Genomic DNA, 24,695 nt, shown 5'->3' with positions numbered 1-24,695 from the left:
GGGAGATGACCTGGAACCCCAGGAAGCTGGCTCTCAGCCACCCCGAGAGGAAAATTCCTGTCTCTTCCCTACCCAGGCTGCTAGGCATGGCACGAAACCCTAAACGTTTCATTCCTTCCCGCATCACCTGCTGCTCAGTGTGGCTGAACACAAGGACTTCGACCCTTTCTTCCCTCTGGTTTAGAGGCAGCTTGCCATGATTTTACAAGGTTAGAGCTGCAGGGAACTAAAAACTACTCGGATAAACACCCACCACCCAGCAACCCTGGAAGTTCTTTGCTAGGAACAGTGAATTTCATAAATGACTGCAGACTGGTGGCTGAAATCAACAGAAATGTGTGACATTCTGAAGGCAGAGGTCCAAGATCACAGTGTCAGCAGGGCCGCTCCCACTCAAACCTGCAGGGGACACTCGTCCTGCCTCTCCAGCTTCTGGTGTCCCCAGCCACACCTGGCGTTCCTTAGCTTGACGACACATCGCCCCAGCGTCTCCCTCCAACACTCCACGGTGCTCTCCCTGTGTCTTCAGACCGCCCTCCCTCCGTGCGTGCCTGTGTCTTCAGGCGGCATGCCACGCTGTGCGTCTCTTCTCTTCGCACAGGACCCCAGTCGAATTGGGTGAGGGCCCACCTGCCTCCAGGATGACCTCGTCTTACTGACATCTTGATCACACCTGCCAAGATCCTATTTCCAGAGAAGGTCACAGTCACAGGTACTGGGGGTGAGGAGTTCGGCATACCTTCTGAGGGACACACCAACCCACAAGGAATAAGAAGAGACTCAGGCAAAAAAGCACAAGAGCAACTAGTGCCCGGGTGTGAGAGAGGGGCTCTTTCCCTGGTGCCCACATTCTCATCCATCCAGACCCCTGCGACGTGAGGCTATGTGGGCAACACCTGACAAGACCATGATACGTACACTGCCCATTGTTGCCATAGGATCAGAATTTTAAAGACAGGATCTATTTTAAAGACGTGTTCTTTTCTTAGTAAGGCAGTAAGGGCTCGTTCATTATTTGGGACATCTTTTAGTTTACATTTGTCACTAAGTTCCTGCCCTTTAGTTCCAGTAGGCTAGAAGAAAGAGATAGGACCTGTTTAACACTATCTGTTCATTTCCATCGAAAGGGAGAGTCGGCCTGAAATATGTAGAAACTTTCCTCTCGGTCACGTTATCTAGGACTCCTTAGTTATTTATCTGATAGATAATTCAGTATGTCTCATTGCATGAAAGCCTGTCACACTCTCATTTCTTATATTTTTTACAATCTGTGTTGCCTTGTCACCGATAACACATGCATGTGCGTAACCCTTAAGTGCTGCCTTTATAGGAAATACTTTGTCCTTCCTTTCAAACAGACATAATATCCTTGATAACTGTCTCTCACTGCTCTCTATGTGCCAGACACTGTGCTCATGGGCTCATTTGCATTATTTTCTTAATGATTAAATAAACATGCTATAAGTACTCTTGTCCCCATTTTACAGTCGAAGCTGAGATGTGGATAACTCAGTATCTTGTCCCAAATCACACAGGTCTCTATTGGGAGAGCTGGAATTTTGGTTCGAGTTTATGATTCCAAAGCTCATAGAGGACTGTCTTCAAAACACTTTCCATAGGAATCTTGGTGGATTTTCCTTGACCAATCTAATTCTTTTTCACCTCCCCAACCTTTGACTCACACAAAAAAAAGACCAGGTTTTGGTGCATAGACCAGTATACGGAATGGACCAAACCCATTTCAATGGTCCCAAATTTTGCTTTTGACCAGTAGGTGGAGACATGCCTATTTTCTCCCCTCCAAAACATCTTGAACTCTTACCAAATGCATAGTGAACACCCACACTCTTTAGGCCCCTGAAATCCAAATGGCTATAGAAAGAGACCAGATTACTGATGAGTCAAAACACACAGAACTGAGTCTATGGACTACCCTGTTCATCACAGTGTTTCTCTGGGCTTTATTAAAAGCAAATAACAAACAAGCAAAACTCCACAGTGATTTCAGATGATGGCTGAATCAACACTTATAGACACTGTAGGCTTAGAAACGACATGAATTTGTTTTTGACCCTTAAAGAATCACATCAATCTAATCATCCTCATAATGAAAATGATGTACCTAATGAAGGCAAAGTTGTGATGAGCAACTTCAAGATGGCCTCGGTAACTGTTACAGAACTGCATCTAACCTTCACGGGCTGTGTACCTGGAGGGGATGGCAGATGGAGCGCAGTCTGTGAGCGTGTGATTGACCTCACTGGACAATGTGCCAGGCCCTGTGCAAGGTATGGCGAATGCACTGGTAGGAGCCACACAGACCGATGAGATCAGCCCTGGGAGAGAGATATGTATGAGAGTGTACACACGGGTGTGTATACGTGTGTGAGTGCATGCATGTATGTGTGGGTAGAGCTGACCCTCATTACTCGTGGATTTTGTATATGCGAATTCGCAGGCTCACTAAAATGTATTTGTAACCCCTTAGTGCATGCGTGTGATGCTTTGGCGGTCATTTGCTGAGAGGCGCAGAGCAAATATCGGACCTGCCGTGACACGGTCCCCCGCGGGCGAACGAGGCCGGCTCCGCCCTCTGCTCGGCTCTGCACGGTCCGCGGGCTTCTTCTCCCACCCGCTTCGGGGCCTGGTCCCCGCATGCTGCTCTGTGTTGATGGCATTGCTGGAAGTGATCCGCTCAGCCCGGGCTGCTTTGGCTCAGCGGTTAGAGCGTCGGCCCGCGGATCAGATAGGCTGGGGTTCGGTTCCCGCACGTACCTGGGGGGGGGGGGGTCATGTCCTGGTTGGGGTCATGTGGGTGGCAACCAGTCTCTCTCTCTCCCTCCCTCCCTCCCTCCCCCCCCTCCTGTTCCATCTGAAGATAAATGCAAAAAAATAAAATAAAACCTCAAAAACCTCAGGTGAGGATTTTTTAAAAAGTCTGTTCACTCCGTTCACGTTCACTCCCTAAGTTGCAGCGCGCGGTATCACAACAGGTGTCTCTAAACAAAAACACATACAGCAAACCAGTTGATGAAGGACACTAATCCTGCATTTTCTCCTAAGAGCAGTGTCAGGATTCACCAGAGTTCATGGTGACTGCATAGACCAATTGGAGAAACAGAACAGACCACACACAAACACAGCTACACGGCAGTAACAGAATCCACATGGAGCATCACGGTAACTACACTATGTGGAAAACCGTGGTGGGACTTGGAGAGGACTTCTGATCTGTAGATCGAGCAGCCTGATCTTTGCTTCTTCCACCTATGGCAGGAAGGTATGGAGAAGGAGGAGGAGAGGGAAGACAGGGACACGCAGGGTCCCTACAATTGAAATGGGGATGGGGGGATTGGGGGGAGCTGGCTTGCTGACCCCATGAAGTTACTGAGAAGGAGCAGATCTAGAGTCATCATGTGCCAGGCGGCTCCAGGGGTGACTCTGATAGATGTGAGAGTTTTCCTGTTATTTTTAAATACTCTCCTCTGACTGTTTTCCTGCCCTTCTCAGCATTCAGTTGCCTTGGATGACTTCACAAGTATTACTCACCTTGTTCAGAGTTGAAGGGGAGCAAGAGAGATGTACGGCGGGTTCCTTCTTGCGGTGCCCAAGTGGGAGGACGAAGCCTGAGGAAAGCAGATGGTGGCAGCCAGCCCATCCCTGGGACCTGCTGAAAAGAGAACCAGGCATCCCCGCCACCCACAGGTCATCCTGAGATGCTGCCCACAGGCGCATGCTCCTTGGGTGACTTCTCTATGGCCAACCCTCTGAGAGGAACCTGGACCTTTAAGAACTGTGTCATGAAGCTCTAAAGGCTGCAGCGATCAGGGCTGGTGGCCACCCAGAGGGCTTTGTTGATCTATTGGAGCCAAGGAACAAGGAAGACACCTCACTGGCCCCGGGGAGACTGCAGTGTAAATACCAGCCGGAAGGACAACTCTCAGAACGACTCAGAAGTACTCAGAACTACTCAATAATGCTTTTGTTTCTGTATCATGGAAAATGATCTTTCTACTCGGAAGTGCGAAATAAAAATAAGCTTAGAGATGTGAAACCCAGAGGGGGAGGAGAACTCTGCTCCTTTAACACCCTGAGTGCAGGACAGGGAGAGCTGACCCCCCAGGCAGGGAGCTGCTGCAGGGGTGGAGCTGAGGAGCCAGAGCAAAGAGAGAGAAATGACAAAGCTGTTGTCTTTAAGAAGGGGGGAGGTGGGATCTGGGATGTACAGACAAGTACGTGTTAATTCCTGGCTAAAGATGAGAATCTATCATTAAGCAGTGTTTATTCAGCCCTAGGCATGAGCTCTAACAACTGTGGTGCCAAACTAACCACATTTTCCCGTTTCACAGGATCACTGTTAGACTCGCAGACGGGGGAGTGCAGAGAGCTCACGGATGTGTGTTTGGGCCAAGGCTCTCATGGTACCACACAAACAAGATGGAGAAATGTGAACTGGATGCTATCACGTCATGACCGAGAGCTGGATGGATGATCACCTGACCAAGAGCATAGCCTGCTGACAGCAAAATTCCCTCCCAATCGCAAAACACAGTAAAACTGATGGGGTGCTGACGTTGAGGAAGAAACTGGTAACTTACTACATTTCTACTACTGTCCTTGGTACTGAGGCTACCAAGATGCATTTCTTCCTTCAGTCCAGCAATTCCACTCAGTGTCCATGCACATGAACATTCACTTTTTTAAATTTTTTATTTTTATTAATTTATTTTTGTTACAGATGTTTTTCCTTTTCCCCCACTGATTCCCCCCTCCTCCACCCTCCCCGCCCTGTCCCCAGCTTTGTTGTCCATGTCCATTGTTCATTCACACATGCATATAAGTTCTGTGGTTTATCTCTCCCCCACCACCCCCTGTTCTGGGGATTGTCAGTCTGTACCCCACTTCCACGTCTCTGGGACAACCCCATTCCTCAGATTGTTATGTTCATTATATTCCACAAATAAGTGAGATCATATGATACTTGTCTTTCTCTGTTTGGCTTATTTTGCTTAGGATAATACTTTCCAGGTCCCTCCATGTAGTCTCAAAGGATAACATGCACATGAATATTCATAACTATACTTCACCCAAATATGGAATCAACCCAAATGTTCAACTAATAAATGGATAACAAATGTGGTCTGGCCACACTGAAGATATGTACATTTCATTATATACAAATGTTATCTAAATGGAAGAACAATAAACAACAACAAAAATATATGGCATATTCACACAATGGAATATTATTTGCAAAAAATGAATGAGGTACTAGACACCCTACAACATTAATGAACCTTCAAAACATTATGCTAAGTGAAGGAAGACAGTCACAAAAGACTATATATTGTATCATTCCGTGTTCATTTCCTTGTATGAACTGTCCAGAGCAGGTGTATCTGCAGAGACAGGATGACTAGTGGTTGCTCGGAGCTGGGAAGTGGACTGCAGGACAGTCAGCAGTGAGTGTTCACGGATGTTGGGTTTCTTTTGGGGGGTGATGAAGATGTTCTACAACTGATTATGGTGATGGTTGCACAACTCTTTGAAAGTACAAAACAAAAACAAACAAAAAAACCACTGAAGTGTACATTCCTATCATCTAGAAAGTTCTGTAGTTCAGCTCTAATACAGAAGGTTGCACCTGTGCCCAGCAGGTGTGGCTCAGTGGTTGAGCATTGACCCCTGCACCAAGAGGTCACCGGTTTGATTCCTGGTCAGGGCACATGCCCAGGTTGTGGGGTCAATCCCCAGTGAGGGGCCTGCAAGAGGCAGCCAACTGATGTTCTCTGTCATCGATGTTTATCTCTGCCTCGCTCCCTCTCCCTTCTTCTCTCTCTAAAAATGAATAAAGAAAAAAATAAGAAGAATAAAAAAGAAGCCTGCACCTCCAATTTGAATAGCATTTCTGATTTTTCAAAGGTACCCTAGCATGAGCTGACCTCCTTCTTGATCCTTTGGAATTGAACTCCTGTTGACGTCTCACAAACCATCTCTGCCTGTTCTTGTCAGAGGTTGAACCTATTGTCAACATGTGTCAATGCCTACGGAACACACAGCTTCATTTAAGTGGTGGCTCTCCTGACGTCTTTGCCAATTTTACATTCGGTGCATCAGCTTTCCTTTGCTCAGTCCTAGTGGTGAACGAAAAAGTGTCTGAGTTTGGAGAAGAACGTAGGGAAATGAGGGAGGCGTGGAGGATGGCGGGCTGACTACTGCTGGCGGCGATTTGGCAGACTTGGTGGGAGTTTGGTGACTGAGGAGGGTTTCCGTGATGACAAACAGATTGTGGCAGCCAGGGTTACAAGTAGCCGTGACCTGCCAGAGTTGACCTGACACACCTCAATCACGATAGCCAACCGATGTCAATGTCTTCGCAGCTTGATATTCAAACAAATCGGTAGCTGGTGAAGGTTTCAGTGTAGAGAGGAAAGTCCACAGTCCTAATAGAAGGTCAAGTGCTCACAGTGAGGCTCCTTCCTGTTTCTGCCTATGCCAGAGGGCCCTTGATAAAGCATCCCTGACTGTAGAGACCGCCTCCTCTCCTGAGACCCAGCTCTCGACTAGTTAGTGAAATCCTCCTTGAAATGCATTTTGGTTAGTGAAACAGGCATTGTTACTGCCCGGAGAATTCCCAGAGGAGGCCCATGGAGGATCTTTCTGGGAGTTTTTTCTTTTCAGATGGAACTCTTTGAAAGTTTTGCTCAGACACCTAGACTTTCCTAAAAGATCACAGCGGAATGAATGTTCCTGCGCGGTTTGACATTACAGGCCCTGCTCGCCTGGCTGAGTTATCACCCCTCATATCATGCAGAAAGGTGACAGCACGCTCTGCGAATGTGAATCCCAGATGGCTGGTGTGGCGCCGAGGAGATTTGGGCAGAACCGATTGTGGGACCCTGACCGTCACCGTTAAGAAAATATACTGAGATGGCCAGAACATCAGTTTTCAAATAACCTTCCGAGTTGACATTTTGGGAATTTCCTCTTTTCCAGAGTTCCAGAAGGACAGACAGACAGCTAGTCGTCAAGTGTATCTCTCAGTACATTGGGAGGCCGAAGTCGGGGCAGAAAGGTGGTGTGTCTTGGCCACCAGAGAGGGAAGCAAGCAGGGTAGGAGCTGGCCAACCGCAGCAGTGTAGGCACATTCTGGGCCAGTTTCCTTGTTTGTACCCTAATCCCTGGAACACGTCAACATCTCACCCCGCATGCACAGCGGACTTTGCAAATGTGGTTAGGGATCTGGAGAGGGGAGATCATCCTGACTGTCCGGGTGGGCTCAGTGTCACCACAAAGGTCCTTGCAAGTACATAAAGAGGAAAGTGGGACAGTCAGAGGAGACGGGGCAACGGCAGCCGGGGTGTGGTGATGAGATTGCTGGTGTTGAAGATGAAGGAGGGCCACGAGCCAAGCAATGGAGCTTCCTCCGGAAGCTGAAAAGGCAGAGACATTCTCCAGGGCTCCCGGGGGGAAGAGCCAGCACCGTGATTTCAGCCCAGCGAGACCTGTTTTAGGTGTCTCACCCCCTGAACTGTGAAGAATCCATCTGTGTTTTAAGCGGCTGAGTTTGTGGTCATTTATTACATCAGAAATGGGAAATGAATACACTTGTCTTTAACCAGATGACTGCCTGATGTTTTTCATATCTGTTAGAGATAGAAAGTGTTACTCTGGGAAGGCAAAACAAAGGCTGATTAACATAAAGGATATAGAATGTAGGTTTCTCCCAACTAAGTGGAATTCTAACCTGTTACTGTCCTATTTTTGCAGCCTGGAAGGAAGGGGGACCCCGTCCTGTCCATGGACCAGCCAGACCAGCACCTCTCATGGATGGAATGGACCACGCTCTCCTTTTGCCAACTGCATCATGCCTGAGCAATTAGTAAAATTAGTTGGCAATAATTATATCATTTCCCTACTCATCCCCTTTAACATGGTGTAAACATTTATGCAGACTGAGAATATTGTCAATAAGCAAGTATTTCTATAACATCTACTATGAGACAAAAAATCAACTGAATTAAGAATTTCCAAGGTGCCCAGCCAGTGTGGCTCAGTTGTCCCATGGACTGAGAGGTCCTGGTTCAATTCCAGGTCAGGGCACATGCCCGAGTGTGGGCTCGATCCCCAGTAGGGGGCATGCAGGAGGCAGCTGACTGATGTTTCTCATATCAATGTTTCTCACGCTCCCCCTTCGTCTCTCTCTAAAAAAATAAAAAATAAACCATAAATTTTCAAGGTAAACTACGTCAATTCCTGAGACTTCTGGAATTCTTGGTCCCATCTGGGAAGTGGGTTATTTGGGAAGGACAAACCTTTGGAGTAGAGGTGAATTCAACTTGCATGGGTTACATATAAACCCAGGGTCACTGGGATCAGGACAGGACACTCCGAGGAGAGTATGGAGAAGGATCTATTTATTCCTGCACAGGCTTCTAGGTTCTTCAGATCAGTAGAGTCCACAAGAGGAAGAAAAGACCTCAAAGTAAGGTGTCCAGGGTTTAGGACTTCAACATATTTTAGGGGAAAACAATCCAACTCACAGCCCCTCCCATTGGCCACATGCCTGGGAAAGTCTTTCTTCAGTAGCTCTTGAGGAACAGACTGCCCTCGTGAGAGACTTGGAGCCCCAGCTAAGATGGGTCCCAAAGTCCTTGGAATCCTGGGGGGGAAGTGCCCCCCAAATTCCAAAGCTTCAGTGGTCCTCCTCTGTGCTGACTTCCGCCTAGAGGCTATAAATCACCTTTGGGGGCAGACTATTCTTTTTCTTTGGGGAAAACACACTGATTGTTTTTGTTTATGCAAAGTAAAGCAAATATCCTGTTCCGAAATAAGGTGGCTCAAGATAAAAGGACTTTTGTAATAACATAAAAATCTGTCGTTATTAATCTACAGAGTATTGCTGGGGGAAGCAGTTGGGCTGGAGTCTGGGCAGGACAAACATGGTTTCAAGTGCACCCCTTTGCTTGGGTGGGGGTGGGAGAAGCGTGTGGGAGTTCTGGATACAGGCTGAAGGCAGAGGAGAAGGTACCCTGAGTAGCTAGCTGCATGGACTTGCAATAGATGATTATAAAAATTCCCAGGAACTTTGCAAGCTGATTGATAAACATGCCATCATTAAAAATTAAATAATATAAACTTACAATTAAATACATTATATTAAACACAAAGTTAATAAATACAAAAGCTCATCGCTTCATAATTATATGGCTACATTATTACCTATATTCTTGAGGTCTAGCATGTGGGTTGGTGGAAATATTATAGAGGGTGTGCTACTGTGCATCTTTGTCCAATTCCCATTTAATGACATCACAGCTGGCAGCTTAAAATCGGCCACAGTGGGAGTCTTTACACCATGGGAAGTGCCAACACTCGGAATCAACCCCCTCTGGCCAGTTGTTAAACATCTACCTGCAACCCTCGGATGGAGGGCAGGAGAGACGATGCTGTCTCTTCGGTCCTGCCCTGGAAAAGGAGAATTAAGGAGCAGGCTAGTGTCTATGCATGGGCAAATCAATATGGGAGAACCCAGCAGCCTGGGCAAGCAGGTGACAAAGTGGCAAGAGGGGACAAGTAGATGGGGTGCAGTCCAGCCCAGAGAGCCGACACCTCTAGGAATTTATAGACAATGTGAGCTCAGTGCTAGTAACTGAGTACTATTGACTCAACTCCATCCAAGGCCCCTGAAATAAAAACGAATATGTAGTCCAGCCAGTGTGGCTCAGTGGTTGAGCATCAGCCCATGCACCAAGAGGTCACTGGTTCGATCCCCAGTCAGGACACAGGCCCAGGTTGTGGGCCTGATCCCCAGTGAGGGGCAGGCAGGAGGTGGCCAATTGATGTTCTCTCCCATCAATGTCTCTATCTTTCCCTCTCTCTCCTTAAAATCAATCAAGGGGAAAAAAAATTTTAATTAAAAAAATGAATATGTAAACAGGGCTTCAGGGTTCTATAAAGAGTCTCAGAGTGGCCCTGGCCAGTTTGGCTCAATGGTTAGAGCGTCAGCCTGTGGTCCAGAGAGACCCGGGTTCGGTTCCCGCTAAGGGCACGTACCTCGGTTGCAGTTTGTCCCCGGCCCTGGTTGGTCGCGTGGGTGGCAGCCACTCAATGTGTCCCTTTCATGTCAATGTTTCCCTCTCTCGCTCTCTTCCTCTCTCCCACTCTATCTGAACAAAGCAATGGAAAAATGTCCTCGGATGAGGATTAAAAAAAAGAGTCTCAGAGTGAACCTGAGGAAGAACTGAGTTTCAGGTCATTCCACAGGCAGGGGCTCCCACTCATGTTTTCAGAGAGACTGGCCATGTCTTTGTTCCAGAAAGTCAAGTGCAGTCTTTCCCAGGGGCTTTCTCAAGATAGCCCATGATCCGATGTGCCGGGACTCCCCAAGGGGGTGCTGTTTGCAGCATTTCCTAAAGCTGTCTGTCCACGACATAGCTCGGGTCAGGGGTGAGGGCTGCACGGTAACAGACTTCGGAAAGCCCTAAACTAGACATGTGGGCCACCTGGAGAACGACCTGGCCAGCCCGGCATTTTCCAGCCCCGATCACAGTGCAGCGACCCGGCAAGAGGAAAAGCTTGTTATTTTCCCACAGTACTGTACTCACATGGAGCTTTCCTTAGAGCCCCCCTCACTCCACCACCCGAAACACTCAATGAGAAGAATCGTTTTGCAATGACCTAATTAAGGAAGAATAAACAGCAGGATACTGTCATCTCCATCGCGTGGCCAGAAACATGAATGAGGGCCAGCGTTGCTAGGCCTAACAAATGAAAATATAGGATGTCCAGTTAAATTTTCATTACAGATAAACAGGGAATATTTTTTAGTATCTGCATGTCCCTTGCAACATTTAGGACATACAGGTAGTACAAATGTATTCTATTGAAGCTAAGCCAGTATCCTTGTCTACCTAGTAATTCAAACATTCAATGATTCTTTCAGGGACTGTTAGCTCAAATCTTCACAGAAACCTCTGTTTTCTTGTTAGGGGCTGATTTTACAAATACTGTTCACTTGGCTTGTGAAGGCTACTGAGAAACAGGCCAAGGCGGGAGGGAGACTCCTGCCCAGGTGTCTCCTCCACATCTTTCTCTGTCACCTGTGGCTGACACATCTTCATTTTATTGTTTCCCAGGCTAATGAAGATTGATAGAATCCACGTTCCAAAGATGGTGAATACTTCAAGCTATGAGTATTTGTCTTGATACTGGCTTATACAGTTATTATTATTATTATTTTTATTCCTCACCCAAGGATATTTTTCTACTTATTATCAGATAGAGTGGGAGGGAGGGAGAGAGACAGAGAGAAACATCGATGTGATAGAGCCACATCGACTGGCACCTCCCACACAACCTAACCAGGGCTGAGGACAAACTGCAACCAAGGTACGTGCGTGCCCTTGACCGGAATCAAACCCTCGACTCATTGGTCTGTGGGCTGATGCTCTAACTGCTGAGCCAAACTGGCCAGGGCTATACAATGACTTTGATGACAGAGTTCTCTATTTCTGTTCCCTTTGGACTAATGCTAATGATTTAACATTAGTTTCTAGCATGCCTGGATTGAAGGGGGGGTGGGGTGGGGGTGTCAGTTGGCTGGGGCAGTGAAGGGAATTAGAGGCAAATTGGAGCAACTCAGTATTCTAAACTGGTTGAACATAATTCTGGAAGTAGATAATCTGTGTGTATCTACAGAAGGCTAACTTAAAAAAAAAAAAAAAAGTCATTTCCTGCAAGAGAAATGAGAACAGTCCAAGGTTGCCATTGTTCTAATTACAGTTTCGGATTTCCCCAGAACGCAGGAATCTTCACGTTCTTTCCAAACAGCATGAAGGAAGTTGAAAGCTTCCTTTAAAGAAAATACAACCTCATTTCAGTGTTTAAAAATACCTCCTGAGCATAGGACCAATTGCTGCCCTACTTACAGCTTGATTTCAAGGATGCTGGCGGTAAACGTTTTAATTAAATAATAGGAGGGAAAAGGCCATAATTTAAGACAGCAATTGCCCAGAAGAATGCTGTATCTCATTAGTAACTTCTTTGGCTAGATCTAAACCTACAGAAGCCTTGGTTTGGGAAACCAAAACAAACCAAACTCTGCACCTTAGCAACTATTTGTAACTGTTTTTAGAGTCAGTGTGTGGACAATGCCAAGTGCTGGCAAGGAGGGGAGCAGTCGGTTCAAACGTACATTGACCATACAGTCTCGCAGCCCCACTCCTAGGTATTTACCCAAAGAAACAGAAAGCTATGTCCACACAAAAACCTGTATGAGAAGGTTTATGCAGATTCCCAAACTGGAAATATCCGAAATGCTACTCACCTGGTGATGGATAAACAAACTACAGTAGATCCAGGCGAAAGACTACTCAGCAATGCAAAGCCAACTACCGACACACGCAACACGCACTGTGCTAAGTGAGAGGCCAGCTCGCAAGGCTGCACACTGTGTGAGTCCTTTTACTGTGGAAGAGGCAAGGCTTAGGGCCCGAGAACAGGCTCAGCGGCTGCCAGGGGCTGGGGGTGGGGAGAGGAGATAGACTGTGAGAAACCTGGTGCATTGATGGAAATGGTCTCCGTGCTGACTGTAGTGGGGGTTACCTGACTACGTGCATGGTTTATTTCCTAGCGAGAACCCTCTCCCCCCTACCATACGAAGGTTCCAGTGCAGCACATTCAAACTGCTCTTTGCTCTTATAGGTAGAGAGAAAAATCTATTTTTTTTCCTTTTTCTGGTAGCTGAGTGAAATATGGGTAGGAACTATTAGACTCCATTTCCCTTTCAACTCTGTTTTCAATAAATTTCTTATGAGATCAATAGCAGATAAATCATCAAAGAAAGCAAGTCATGCTCTGTCCCAACTCAGTTGTCAAGGGTTCCACCAATAAGATACAACATAACCTGGAGGAATTGGGCGAAAAGAGGGGGGGGGGGGAACTCCTGGACATGGACGAGTGTGGTGACTGCTAGGGGGGTGGGGCAGGTGGCGGGGGTTGGGGGTAGATAGCAGAGGTCATAGAGGTTTTAAATGAGGGAATAAATCCACCATCATTTAATAAATTATGGGATAAATGATGATGGAAAGAATAAAAGAAAATAAAAAAAAGTCACAGAATTACCAGCATTTAATACCAAGGCACACCACCGAGATCAGGAATAAGACAGATCATTGTTTTACAAAGAGCCCTGTTTAAGCAAACCATGAGAAAGATCTTTTATGGTCAAAAATACATTTTACAATCTATCACATTCTTACAAACAAGTTTTCATTGTTGCCTTCATTTCATTCTGTTTACATTTGTCACATAAATCTCTATAATACACAGACACAGACCTATAATTGCTGTACATTTCCTATCATGAATTGTCTTTGGATCAATACAGAATTAGTAGGGATCCGTGTGGGAAAGAATAAGAATACTACCCTTTTCTGAAAGTAGCTTCTTATTTGTTTAGCACTCTTTTTGTAAGGAGGTTATCCTTTTGTCATCTCTGGGTAGGAAGAGTGTCAAAAATGATCATTAGTGCCTTTTCATAGGAAGAAAAATGAAAGCACAGAGAGGTAAAGTAACATCAGTAGGATAATGACAGTCACAGTAGAAACTTGGGTTTTTAGCTCAGCATTCTACTCTTTGAACTATTCTTTGTTTAATATAGTCCATCTCAAAAGGTATACAGTCGTCCCTCGCCACTTCGACCTTCACAGCTTCACTCTATTGTGGTTTTTTCAAATATATTCATTAAAAAGTTGATCGAGACAGTGAAAATGATACAGCGTGCACTCGGTTGTCTGAGTCAATTATACACCCTGTATTACAATTAAAATTAAAATTACTGTACGTATGGACGGTAGGCCTATGTATTCGAGCACCCCAGGAACCCTTCAACGCCAGGTGCAACCGCTAGAGTCTGGAACGGATTAACCGCGAGAAGCGAGGGATGACTGTCATGGTTTCTTCCTTTTTCATAACATTTCTTTGAATGAATGTTAACCGAAAGGGCAGACCAGACAGTAAATTCCCACCAACTGATCATCCTGGCAATGCGGTTTCTTCTTGCAATTTTTTACATCAGCTAAGGAATTCCATAAATTATAAAGCCACCCCGTCTGTTTCTCCATTAAAAATCGTAATTGACTGCTACTAGTGAAGCATTTCCAAGAGAACAGCAACCAGTAGGGAGAAACCGGTGGTCAACGGTCATTTCCTTCAGCTGGGCCATTAGAGTGGACAGTGACCTACCAGACCCGCAAGATTTATTTTAGGTAGTTTAACTTTTCTCTAGTATATGAGGAGAACAAATATTCACTGACCATGATCAATGGAACAACCCAGGTGACTCCTTTCGAATTGAATTACACTATATGTTTCCTCACAAGAGGTATGATGCTAAGAGAAAAGCATTTTTATGATCTTCCATTCACGATAGGAGGATTTGGTTTTTAATTTAAATGCACTGGAAAACTGCAGGAATGTTTCCCACTTCTACAAGGCTAAATTACAGATGCCCAAGTACTTAGGAGGAAAATAGGGCCTAATGCCTAAACACATTTATGCCACTCTTATCTAGAGAAAGAAAATGCATATTAACTTTTCAACTTTATTCTTTCTCTCTTGAACTGCCCTGGTAGGTCTTTTCACTGTGTCTCCAAGCCCGAGTCAGTTCCCACATCTTCTCCGGAGAGACATCGAGAATAAGAAGGCCTAGGTGCAGCAGCCCGCATTTTTAGTGATTTATTTACCAAAGTAGCCGACTGCCTCTGCTGGATCGGGTAAACAAACACCCCCAGGTGTGGACATTTGGGGGGTGCAGGGGAAGAAGTCACACACTGTAGCTCACTTCTGCCTAACGATGGCCAAAACGTAAAACCATGCAGGGGAAGAACGGGGTTTCCCTTTTTCCTTCTTTCAGAAAAATGGGAACACAGAGATGTTTTCAAACACCAAAACTCCCTTCACTTGTTCCGAGACTCCCTCCAGGCTTCACATTTCTAGTCTTTTTCCAAAAGTGCTTAGTACAGGCTCCCACCTCCAGCCACTCCTGAAACACAGGCACCTGCTTATGAGAAGGGGTGCGACAGAAAATATGTCAAGACTATCACCTTGGGAGAATTCAAGAAAAATCCTTAAATAGTAAAAAAGTGGACGGGAGGCGGAGGGGTGAGCAGGGGGGGTGAGTATCAAGAAAAACCTTGAGATTACGTGACATACAAATACAGGAAGGGGGGAAAAAACAGACCCAAAAAGAACAGGACCGCCATCAAAACAGATGTCATAAAGAGACCAAGCACTGATGAATGATAATGGCAGGTGGGAGGCAGGAAGAAAACCCATAAAAGGGAATACAAAGTGGAGCAACCAAACAGAGCAACGTGTACCTGAGTCATTAGCTGATATGTGACTGGATGCCAGTGAGCGGTGATAACACATTTACGTTTTTAAAAAGTCCCCGATTCTACGAAGAGCAGAGTGGGCAGAGCGTGTCGGGCCCCTGGGACACAGAAGTACCGAATGGAGCTGCGTGAAGGCGTAGATCCGGGGCCCCGCCCTCCGCCCCGCCCCCGGCCGCGCCCCGCCCCGCCCCGCCCCGCCCCGCCCCGGCGCAGGTGCTCTCAGCCCACGTGGCCAGCGCCGCCGAGGAAGTGCGTGGTCCCTGTTGTGCCGGCGCTGAGGATGAGCTGATGGCCGGGAAGTCGTGGCCGGTCCGGTGGCATCCGGGATCCGAGGCGCCGAGAGCCACAGTGGGTATCTGGGCGCTCAGCGCTGCGCCCCGGGCGCGCGGGCCTCGGCCTCCCCCTGCTCCTGCACCGGCCGCGAGGCCTTGTCGGGCTCCGGGGCGCCACACGTGTCCGGGAAGCGCGGCCCGAGACCCGCGAACGAGTCGCAGCACGGCGGGCTCTCCTCTTGCACGGGGTGGCCCACAGGCTCCCCGGCGCCTCCGCCTGGCCCCGCCGGGCCCTCCTGGGAGTTCTGACTAACGTAGACCACGATGATGTCGCCCTTGAAATTCATCACCTGCCCGCTGGAAATAAACGTGGAGTTACTGTTTCCAGTCACATTTCCTACAGGGAGAGGAAGAGAGAACACGGAGAGGGTGAGTCATCGGTTCAAGAAGAGAACTGGATCTTAGGAGAGGGAAGTTTCCCAGCGAATGGAGGGGTGAGGGCCGCCCCTGCTCCCCGACATGTCTCCTAAATGCATCAGGCTCTTACCAGGCCTGAGGCCCAGGAGGAAGGGAGAGAGACACAGGAGACAAGAAAACACGAGAAAAGAGAAGGGTGAAGACAAGGGAAGACGAGCCAGACGATGGGCCCTGCTCAAGTTTTGTCACTTGCCGCATGGCATTCTGGGAGTACTGGCAGGAGCGCACCCGGACTGTAGACTCAGACAAGACTCAGATGCTACAGCAGGGTGTGTGTGTCCACGTGTGATCCATGTGCAGCAAACCGCCAATGGCTAAGCCGTGGTCGAACGTATCAGGAAGGAAAATGAAGGCTGAAGGGAAGGTTGTCACCTTGTTAGGCCTCTGGAGCCAACCTCAGCCCGGCCTCCTCTCTGACCAATCTCACATCTGAGGCCTCTGTCACCCTGGGTGCCTTTGTGCCTCCCACCTTCCCTGGAGGTCCCTACCAGCTCAGCCCTGGAAGGCCACCAGGCCACCCGGGCTCAGTATTTAGCAGAAGTTAATCAATCTTCTTAACATTTTTTTTTACTCCTGGAAAAAAATGAAAGAGATTCAGAAGACTAACATGGGGGAAAAATCAATCCTATAAATCACTCCTTTCTTCTGAACACTGAAGAGTGTTCTGTCCCTGTGGGGCTCTATTATCAGTTCTCCGAGGGACACGGGATTTAGCTTGTCTTTAATTAATGGGCCTTTTGGAAAACAAACAGGAGGTTCCATAAATGCTAGGAAAACTGCAACCTTGTATTCTTCTTCTATTTTAAAAGAATGATGCCCTAAAAATGTCCCAGGTGAAAACTGAAAATAAATGCCGCAAACCAAGCAGATACAGAAGTGCTCCCAACACTCAGCATCACAAACAGAACTTTTGTCTGACCAGAGATCATCAAAGCGGTTCCTCACTGTGAACGTCATCTTTTTTCTTCCCTATGTGACACCGCTTAGTAATGATTTACACAAATAAATTTGGTTCTGTTGCCACACCACATGAAGAGAGCCTCTCCAAATTTGGAAGGCATGTTTGGGATGGTCTAAAATACCAACAACATACAGGATATCCCTTTGGGGAGCCTTCCCTTCACCCACAGGGTACCTGTAGAGAAGCTGGGACTGGGGCACAGTGGCCCATGAAAATGCAGGGATTTGTCATATGGGAAGATTTGCGACTCACGCTATTTCTCCCTTAGACAGTCGTATGGGGTATATTCCCAGATGGGTAGTGAGGGAATTTATTTGCCTAATATCCCTCCAGGCAACATGGGGGAGACCAGATAGTATTTCCATTCACCAGCTAGCCAGACTGACCCACGTTCTTCTCGGTTCCCTCTAAAATATACTGGCAGGTGCTCATAACAGACAGTGAACTCCAAGCTAGGGATCTGCTCTCTAGTATGTCTAGGCCTTTCTGCTCCCACTAGTTACCAAGTTAGTTTTCAAGCACGTTTTTACCAGTTGAACTCATGAGGAAATCGAATGAAAAGTGAGTCGCTAAACACAAAACAAAAGAACACATCACCTAACTGCTGAGCTGGTGTGGTATGGGCAAGGCAACTGTTGGAAAAAGTAAACAAAACAAAAAGACATTAAAAGTCCAGAAGGACTTTGCACTCAAACGTGTTTTGCAAATGTTGATAATTTCTCTTTGCACCCTAAACAAATAGAAACTGGGAGCTAAGATGCCGTTGTCAATGTAAGTGAAGGCTCAGGAAACTATAAGCAGCCAATACGTATGACCCGATACTAAAAAATCTTTGGTGTGTGAATGTACATTATATGTTTTAATTTAAAAAGAGCTGTTTAAGATGTGAACTTCTAAATGACTCTTCAAGTAACTCAGCAACTCCTGACTAGGGCTGATATAAGGACTCCTACTGGGGTGGCAGCAGAATGAGCAAGCATGGTGACACAGAAGTCCCCCTGGTTAAGGGATCACTAGTTAGTTACAGAAAAAGTCAAAGCGAGAAACTAAAAACGTGCATATACCATTCACATTCTATTCTCATTTAAAATAGACCATGTTTACGTAATAAAACCAGTGATTATTGGTTGCTTAGAAGTCTGATTTTCTCAGCATAGTTCCTTTCGTTTTTAATTATTACAAGTCACGAACTGCTGGCTCTGTGTTCTCCAATCCAGTGTAAAATTACACAGAGGCCATCCTCGCCACTGGGTGATTGACGTACATTTTAAAATTTGATCTCACCTCTTTTTCTTCCTTTCCTACTGAGATGTATCTCTTTACGTCATGCTACATGTGATTTCTCCATCATTCAAAATATTACTTTCCAACAGATCATCGTGAATCCACTGTTGTTGACCTCTTTCCTTGTCAGAATCTTCAGTTTGTCTGAACTCAGGTAAAAACCCATGTTTTTACCATCATCTTGCACACAAGAATTTGTGTGACATTTTTCACCTTAAGAATTTCATGCCATGCCAAATGGCATGGAAACAATACCTCACGGCAAACACTATCTTTGATGTAACTTATAGGGTCTATATTCTTTTGTTTTTTTTTTCTCCCTCAAATGGATCTCAACCCTTTGCCTAAAAGATATATTTAAACATTTCAGAATCCTTTGATTTATAGATTGGATAAAGAATATTATTCTTGGGGGGGGGGGGGGACGAGAACAAGGCCTCCACATTCCTGATGGTTAGGAGGTAAAGAAAATTACCTAGAAAGAATATGAGCTTCTCAAACAATTTTATTCTTTACGCGTTTCTTTATCAAAGGTACAATTAATGACAAAAACAACCTTAATCAAGTCCAAGTCCATTCCTTCCATGCTGACTTTTATGAATAGTAAACTGGTACCAACTGGACTTCTTGTAAAAGCTCTGATTTGCTAGTCACACGGAGTGCTCAGATGGGCCCCACACTTGGTTTAATACTCTGCTGTCATCATCTTGAAATTCTTACTAATTCTTGCACAAGGGGCCTCATATTTTCATTTTTCACTGGGCCCTGGATATTACATAGCCTGTCCTCTTAGGAGTATTGCTCTGGGCTTTTCCCCCATTGATGCTCTTAGTTAGCATCACTCTTTTTGAAGGTAATATCTTATAACTTGGACATGTTTTGATATTGCACAAGTGTTGGCCAATCTAATTTTCTCTATTAATAAAGAACGATTTGGTGAAACACTGAGTAACAAGGAGCTACTCAGGATGGATCCTGCATGTTTTCCTGATAGTCAAGCCACTTTCCTCTTGCTGTAAAAATTTCAACACCAAGTTTCTGATGTAGAACCGAGGCCTGTTCCTCTCGGAAAAGGGCTACTGACAGGATCGATTACACCTTGAATGCTTTGCCTACAATCTCCGGTTTTGTTTTGATTTTTTTTAAGTGGAATGAGAACTAAGTCACTTGCCAAGCAGTCTAAGTACAGAATCCTCCCAGAGTTTTATTCCCTCAAATCTTTCATTGTTGTCTCATGCTCCTCAACCTCAGTAGCAAAAATTTTCAGGGACTCCTTTTGATAATTGTCCTGGAGTGTTCAACAGTTTCCACAGAAACAATTCTCATGCTTATCCACCTTTCTTTGCACCAGTTAATGTAACAGTTGCTTTTAGACTTACAACCGGATCAGCTCACACTCTCAGGACGGAGCTCAGGAAACACGGTCACCCTCCAGGCGGCAGCAGAGGGCCTGGGTATTCCAGAGTGACCCCTTACTTATAGTGATCAGTGTGCGCAAGCTGCGGTCAGCTGGCTTTACAGAGGGAAAGGAGTGTGAGGGCCAATCTATGGGTTAAATGGAGATACAGAGAGCACCCGTCACAGTTATAATAGTGATAGAAAACGACACCACCCCTCCTGGAGTCACTGGGTGCTCCCTTCATGCAGGCTGCACAGCCGATGCCAGCTTGCAGGTACTCGGCCCGTGAGCGTTCAGGTATGCTGCCTTTTCCCCTCTCGCATTTGACATCCTTTCATGGCTTGTCCTAGTGCAGACTCGTGTGCAAATAATCCAACAGCATCGATGCCACCCTGGCGTTTTGGTCTCTGCAGAGCAGAGGTGACTAAAGGGATGGCGGTTTCACTGGCTGGCTGAGTAAAGGAGGGTGAGACGGAGGGAGGGGACAGAGGAGAGTGCAGGGTCTGAAAGTTCTCTGGTCTTGTCCGGCTCCGCCTCCGCTAGCCTTGGAATGGGGGCCAACCACCTAACACCTGTCCAGACCTCGGTCTGCTCGTTTAGGAAATGAGCATCAATCTGCAAGCTCATCTAGCCTGGCAAGGTGCAGCCACCCGAGAAGACACTGATAAATATGAAATGAAGGAATAAATGAATGTGTGAACTCTGGCAGGACAGCATGAGGGTCAAACGAGATGATAGATTTGAAAATACTTGGGAAACAGCAAATAATTGGTCACAGGTGCAGTGAAGGCATTACTAGTCCCAGAATGTAGCATTGGTGCTCTTGAACTCCCCAGGAAACAGAGCAGTACTGCTGCCTTCCCATCCCTGTCTTGTTCAGAGAATCTCAATGTCTAGATTTCCTCTAGAAATCTAACCAACTTGTTGTTTTCTCAGAACAGTCCATCATTCTGTCTCTGGTTTGAATACTCATCTACATAATGTCTACATGAAACCCCATGCTCTCATTTCTTGTCACGCAAGTAGGTTTCGAGCTGAATGTAGACTCCAGTAGATCCCAGTTTTTGAGACTCAGTTGGTGATATCCTGATCCTATAATATCCCTCAATCCTCAACTGTCCTTTGCTTAAAAACAATGATTCCTTCCCATGTGTTTTCACTCTTTCAGAACAGAAAGATTTTATAGGGTTATGCAAGTTGATCCAGGGCAAGGTCCAGGATGGCCTATCAGTAGGCCACCATGCCAGCAGGCTGCATGCCCAGGTGGGTGCTGCGGGGCCTCCGGGTCAGCATGGTTGCCATGGTTTCTGCAGTTGATACGTGGCCCCAAAGGAGTAACTCTTTCCACGGAGTGCCAAGGAAGCTCTAGGATGTTCTGCTGTTTAAGGGAGACTCCTCTCTTGCTGGTAGCTGGTAAGGGGGTTAGGAAAAGGAAAGGAGGGTGTGGATGATGCCACAAAGGGGCCTGAGGCACTCAGTCCATAGAGCCTCTAGGAAGACAAGGGCCCTGCATCTCCCTCTTCGTCCCCTTCAGTTGCCTTTCTGACAGCTTTCCCTACCGGGCATGTGGTTTCACTTTAGTTCACGTGCAGAAAAAAACAGGGTTGGAGGCATGTGAAAGAAAGAGCATTCTTCAGAAAAGAATCAGTGAGAGCAAAAACAGTAACTTTCTGAAACAACAGGCAGAGGAGAGGGGACCCCAGGCCAAGGTGCCATCACCTACCACACAGACCCCGGTGTCCTGTCCGTGGAAGCCGCCGGGCCTGGCCCGGGCACTGCCCCCTGCTCAGCAGAGCAGCAGAGTCTCCAGGGCCTGCGTTCACCCTTGTTCTGTGGCACACCGAAGATTCGCCAACACACAGGAAACAAAGGAAGTCAGCGTCCCGGGCGGCGATTTAAGGGGACGGAGCGTGGTTTCAGGTGCAGACTTTGCAGTCAGACAAGCAGGAGGTCAACACTCCTACGCTGGCTGAAGGAATTCTATCTGACCGCCGCCCAGAGTATGATTTGGGAGCCAGGAGGACATGAGGATATTTAGTAAATTAGACATTTTGAAGAGTTTCTCACATTCAAAATGGGTTAGTTAGCTTGCACTAACTTGAATATTTAAGGTGACTTAACTAGAAGAATTTTCCGGTAACTTGAGAAAGTTAAAAATAGCTTTTAGTTCAACAGAAACAATGAACAAATAAAGTGGCCCCCGGTGCCCAGAAGGTGCTCGGAGCCCCCTGCTTTTACAGGCGAGAGAAAGAAGCAGCTTTATTTTAGGAACTCAATCCCTGATGGAATTTACATTTTCCAGCAAGGGAATGCACACTTCTCTTCTCAAAAGCTTATTATCTTGTTTCAAATGCATAATGTATGAATATTAAATCACAAGAACTACAGCAAATAAGACCATCCAACTGTCATTTAGATATTCTTCCGAGGGAAAGAGCTAAAAATATACACGAATACGCGCCAGCTACCCAGGCTACACTGAATGCTTTCGGAATTTCTTAAAAACTGGTTTTATATTTAGTCCATATGCTTCTCATATGATTTTCCTTTTGATGAAAATGCGAGCTCTGTTTTCGGCATTTGGAAGAAACGGGTGTATGATGATAAGGGAGGCAAGCAGTATTCAATAGTTCCTTCCATTCTGAATCAGGCTTGAAAATTACTTACAATGGCTAATGAGTGGAGCAGTTCCACAGTGAGCCCCCTTAGAACAGAGAGAAGGGAAGCAGGACTAAATTAAACAAAGTATCAGGGAATTAATTTTTCATATATTTTGAAATAGTGCATTGACTTTTAGCATCAACGAATGCTCAGTGTTATTACCAAATAACAAAATTATAAAATATTTTGAACGTACAGGATCAATGAGCCCTTACAGTATGTAGCTAAAACTAAAGCACAGTTAGTGGACAGCATTCCGATAGGAGAGCGAAGAAAGAAGTAGAGGAATGTCTATCGCTTGAGGGGAGGGGAAGAAAAAGGAAGAAAATTGGGGTAGGAAAATCTTTATCTGCTCTTTGAGGATGGAAATGGATGGTCAAAAATAGTCACTTCAAGAGAGGGTGGAACCAGGGATGGGAGCCTGGATGGGGGAAGTAAGAGGGCTGGGCATTGGCTTTGGCAACCTGTGCCACTTGGGTCTGTGCGCCCTCTACCCAGGACATCTGGGTCTGCCCAGGGTGGCCAGTCCTTCCATCCCCGCTCCCCAGAACACGTGGAGGAAGTGGGAAGCTGAGGGTGAGTCAGGGAACCAGCAGGGAGCTCTGATTTCTGTTTCTCTAGTTATTCGTGATCAGATGGATGAATGAATGAAGATGCTTATAAACACTCACTTAACATACAGTGACCAAGCCACCTTGGGAGAGACTAGAAAGATCAGGTGTGGCAAAGGTCATGGTAATTCCTAAGACTGCTTGTGGCTCCCAAGAGATGGGTAATTGATAGAGGTTCAAGTGTGCCAGGCTCGGTCAGAAAGACTCCAGGACGCACTGTGAAGGGCTGCCGGGGGCAGAGAAGGGGACAGTGGCCACACAGCGGCATGCTTGCCATCCCTGGTTTGGAAGGAGCACTTGAGTTGGAACTTGAAGGGCAAGAGGAACTGTGTGCTCTGGAAAAGGGAACCATGTCGAGACAGTGAGAGGTGTTTCTGCTAAAAGGGGCTGACACTGGGCAAAACATAGGTGGGTGAGTGGGTGGAGGGGACCACAGACCAGGGTCAGAGAGAGGCGGCTTTGCCTTCTCAAAGTACTGGTTCTCTTTGTGTTGTCCCCTCCCCGACCTCAGTCCCTACTTGTTTCCCAGGCTTTTCCAAGTCTCCATGACTCAGTAGACCCTCAATAAAGATTTGGTAGAAACACAAATATGTAGCAAGTGTTCATTAAGAATCATTGTGGGACCTGTAAATAGAAACAGAAATCACTCCAGCTCAGGAGTGGCTGAACCAACCAAGTGATGCCAGGAGCCAAAAGCAAGTCACTGGCCAGCTCTAGACACATTAATTATACGCAGTTGCTACAAACAACAAGCGCTGGTGAGGGTGTGGAGGAAGGGAGCCCTCGTGCACTGCTGGTGGGAATGCAGACTGGTGCAGCCGCTGTGGAGAGCAGTGTGCAGTTTCCTCAAAACATTAAAAATGGGCCCTTGCCGGTTTGCTCCGTGGTTAGAGCATCCACCTGCCGACCAAGGGGTCCCAGGTTCTATTCCGGTCAAGGGCATGTACCTCAGTTGTGGTTCAGTTCCCTGGGGTTGGGGGACGTTCAGGAGGCAACTAATCATTGTGTCTCTCTCACCTCGATGTTTCTCTCGCTCTCTCTCTTTCCCTCCCTCGGGTGAGGATTTTATGAAAAAATTAAAAATGGAACTACCTTATGACCCAGCAATTCCACTTCTGGAAATATATCTGAAGAAACCCGAATCACTAATTCGAAAGAATACATGTACCCCTATGTTCATAGCAGCACTATTTACAATAGCCAAGATTTGGAAGCAGCCCAAGTGTCCATCAGTAGATGAGTGGATAAAAAAGCTGTGGTACATGCACACAATGGAATACTACTTGGCCATAAAAAAGAAGGAAATATTACCCTTTGAGACAGCATGGATGGACCTGGAGGGTATTATGCTACGTGAAATAAGTCAGTCAGAGAAAGACAAGAACCATATGATTTCACTCATATGTGCTATCTAATGAACAAAATGAACTAACAAACAAAACAGAGACAGACTGACAGCTGTCAGAGGGGAGGGCCGGGTGGAAAAGGTGAAGGGATTAAACAAAAGAACATAATAATTCATAAATAATAACACAAGAATAAATAAGAAAAATATAAGCAGTTGTTTTTTTCTTTGGCATGAAATCATTTTCTAGATACAGTGAGAATTACCCAAACTCCAGGCAAAAGGGC

At 46.3% G+C, this 24,695-nt stretch overlaps 1 protein-coding gene across 1 annotated transcript in view; it reads right to left on the bottom strand.

Moving 5' to 3' along the window:
* Window positions 1-15,762: 15,762 nt before the first annotated feature.
* Window positions 15,763-24,695, bottom strand: part of TNFRSF11A (TNF receptor superfamily member 11a) — a 32,591-nt gene continuing 23,658 nt past the window's right edge. The window contains exon 10 of the mRNA XM_036245443.1: window positions 15,763-16,067. Within this exon, the coding sequence (XP_036101336.1) occupies window positions 15,763-16,067 (305 nt within the window). The remainder of the gene's footprint in view (window positions 16,068-24,695) is intronic.

Source organism: Molossus molossus, unplaced genomic scaffold, assembly GCF_014108415.1.
Source record: "Molossus molossus isolate mMolMol1 unplaced genomic scaffold, mMolMol1.p scaffold_m16_p_6, whole genome shotgun sequence".
Classification (NCBI taxonomy): domain Eukaryota; kingdom Metazoa; phylum Chordata; class Mammalia; order Chiroptera; family Molossidae; genus Molossus; species Molossus molossus.
The sequence above is the reverse complement of the archived record's forward strand: the minus strand, read 5'-3'. Positions and strand labels throughout refer to the sequence as shown.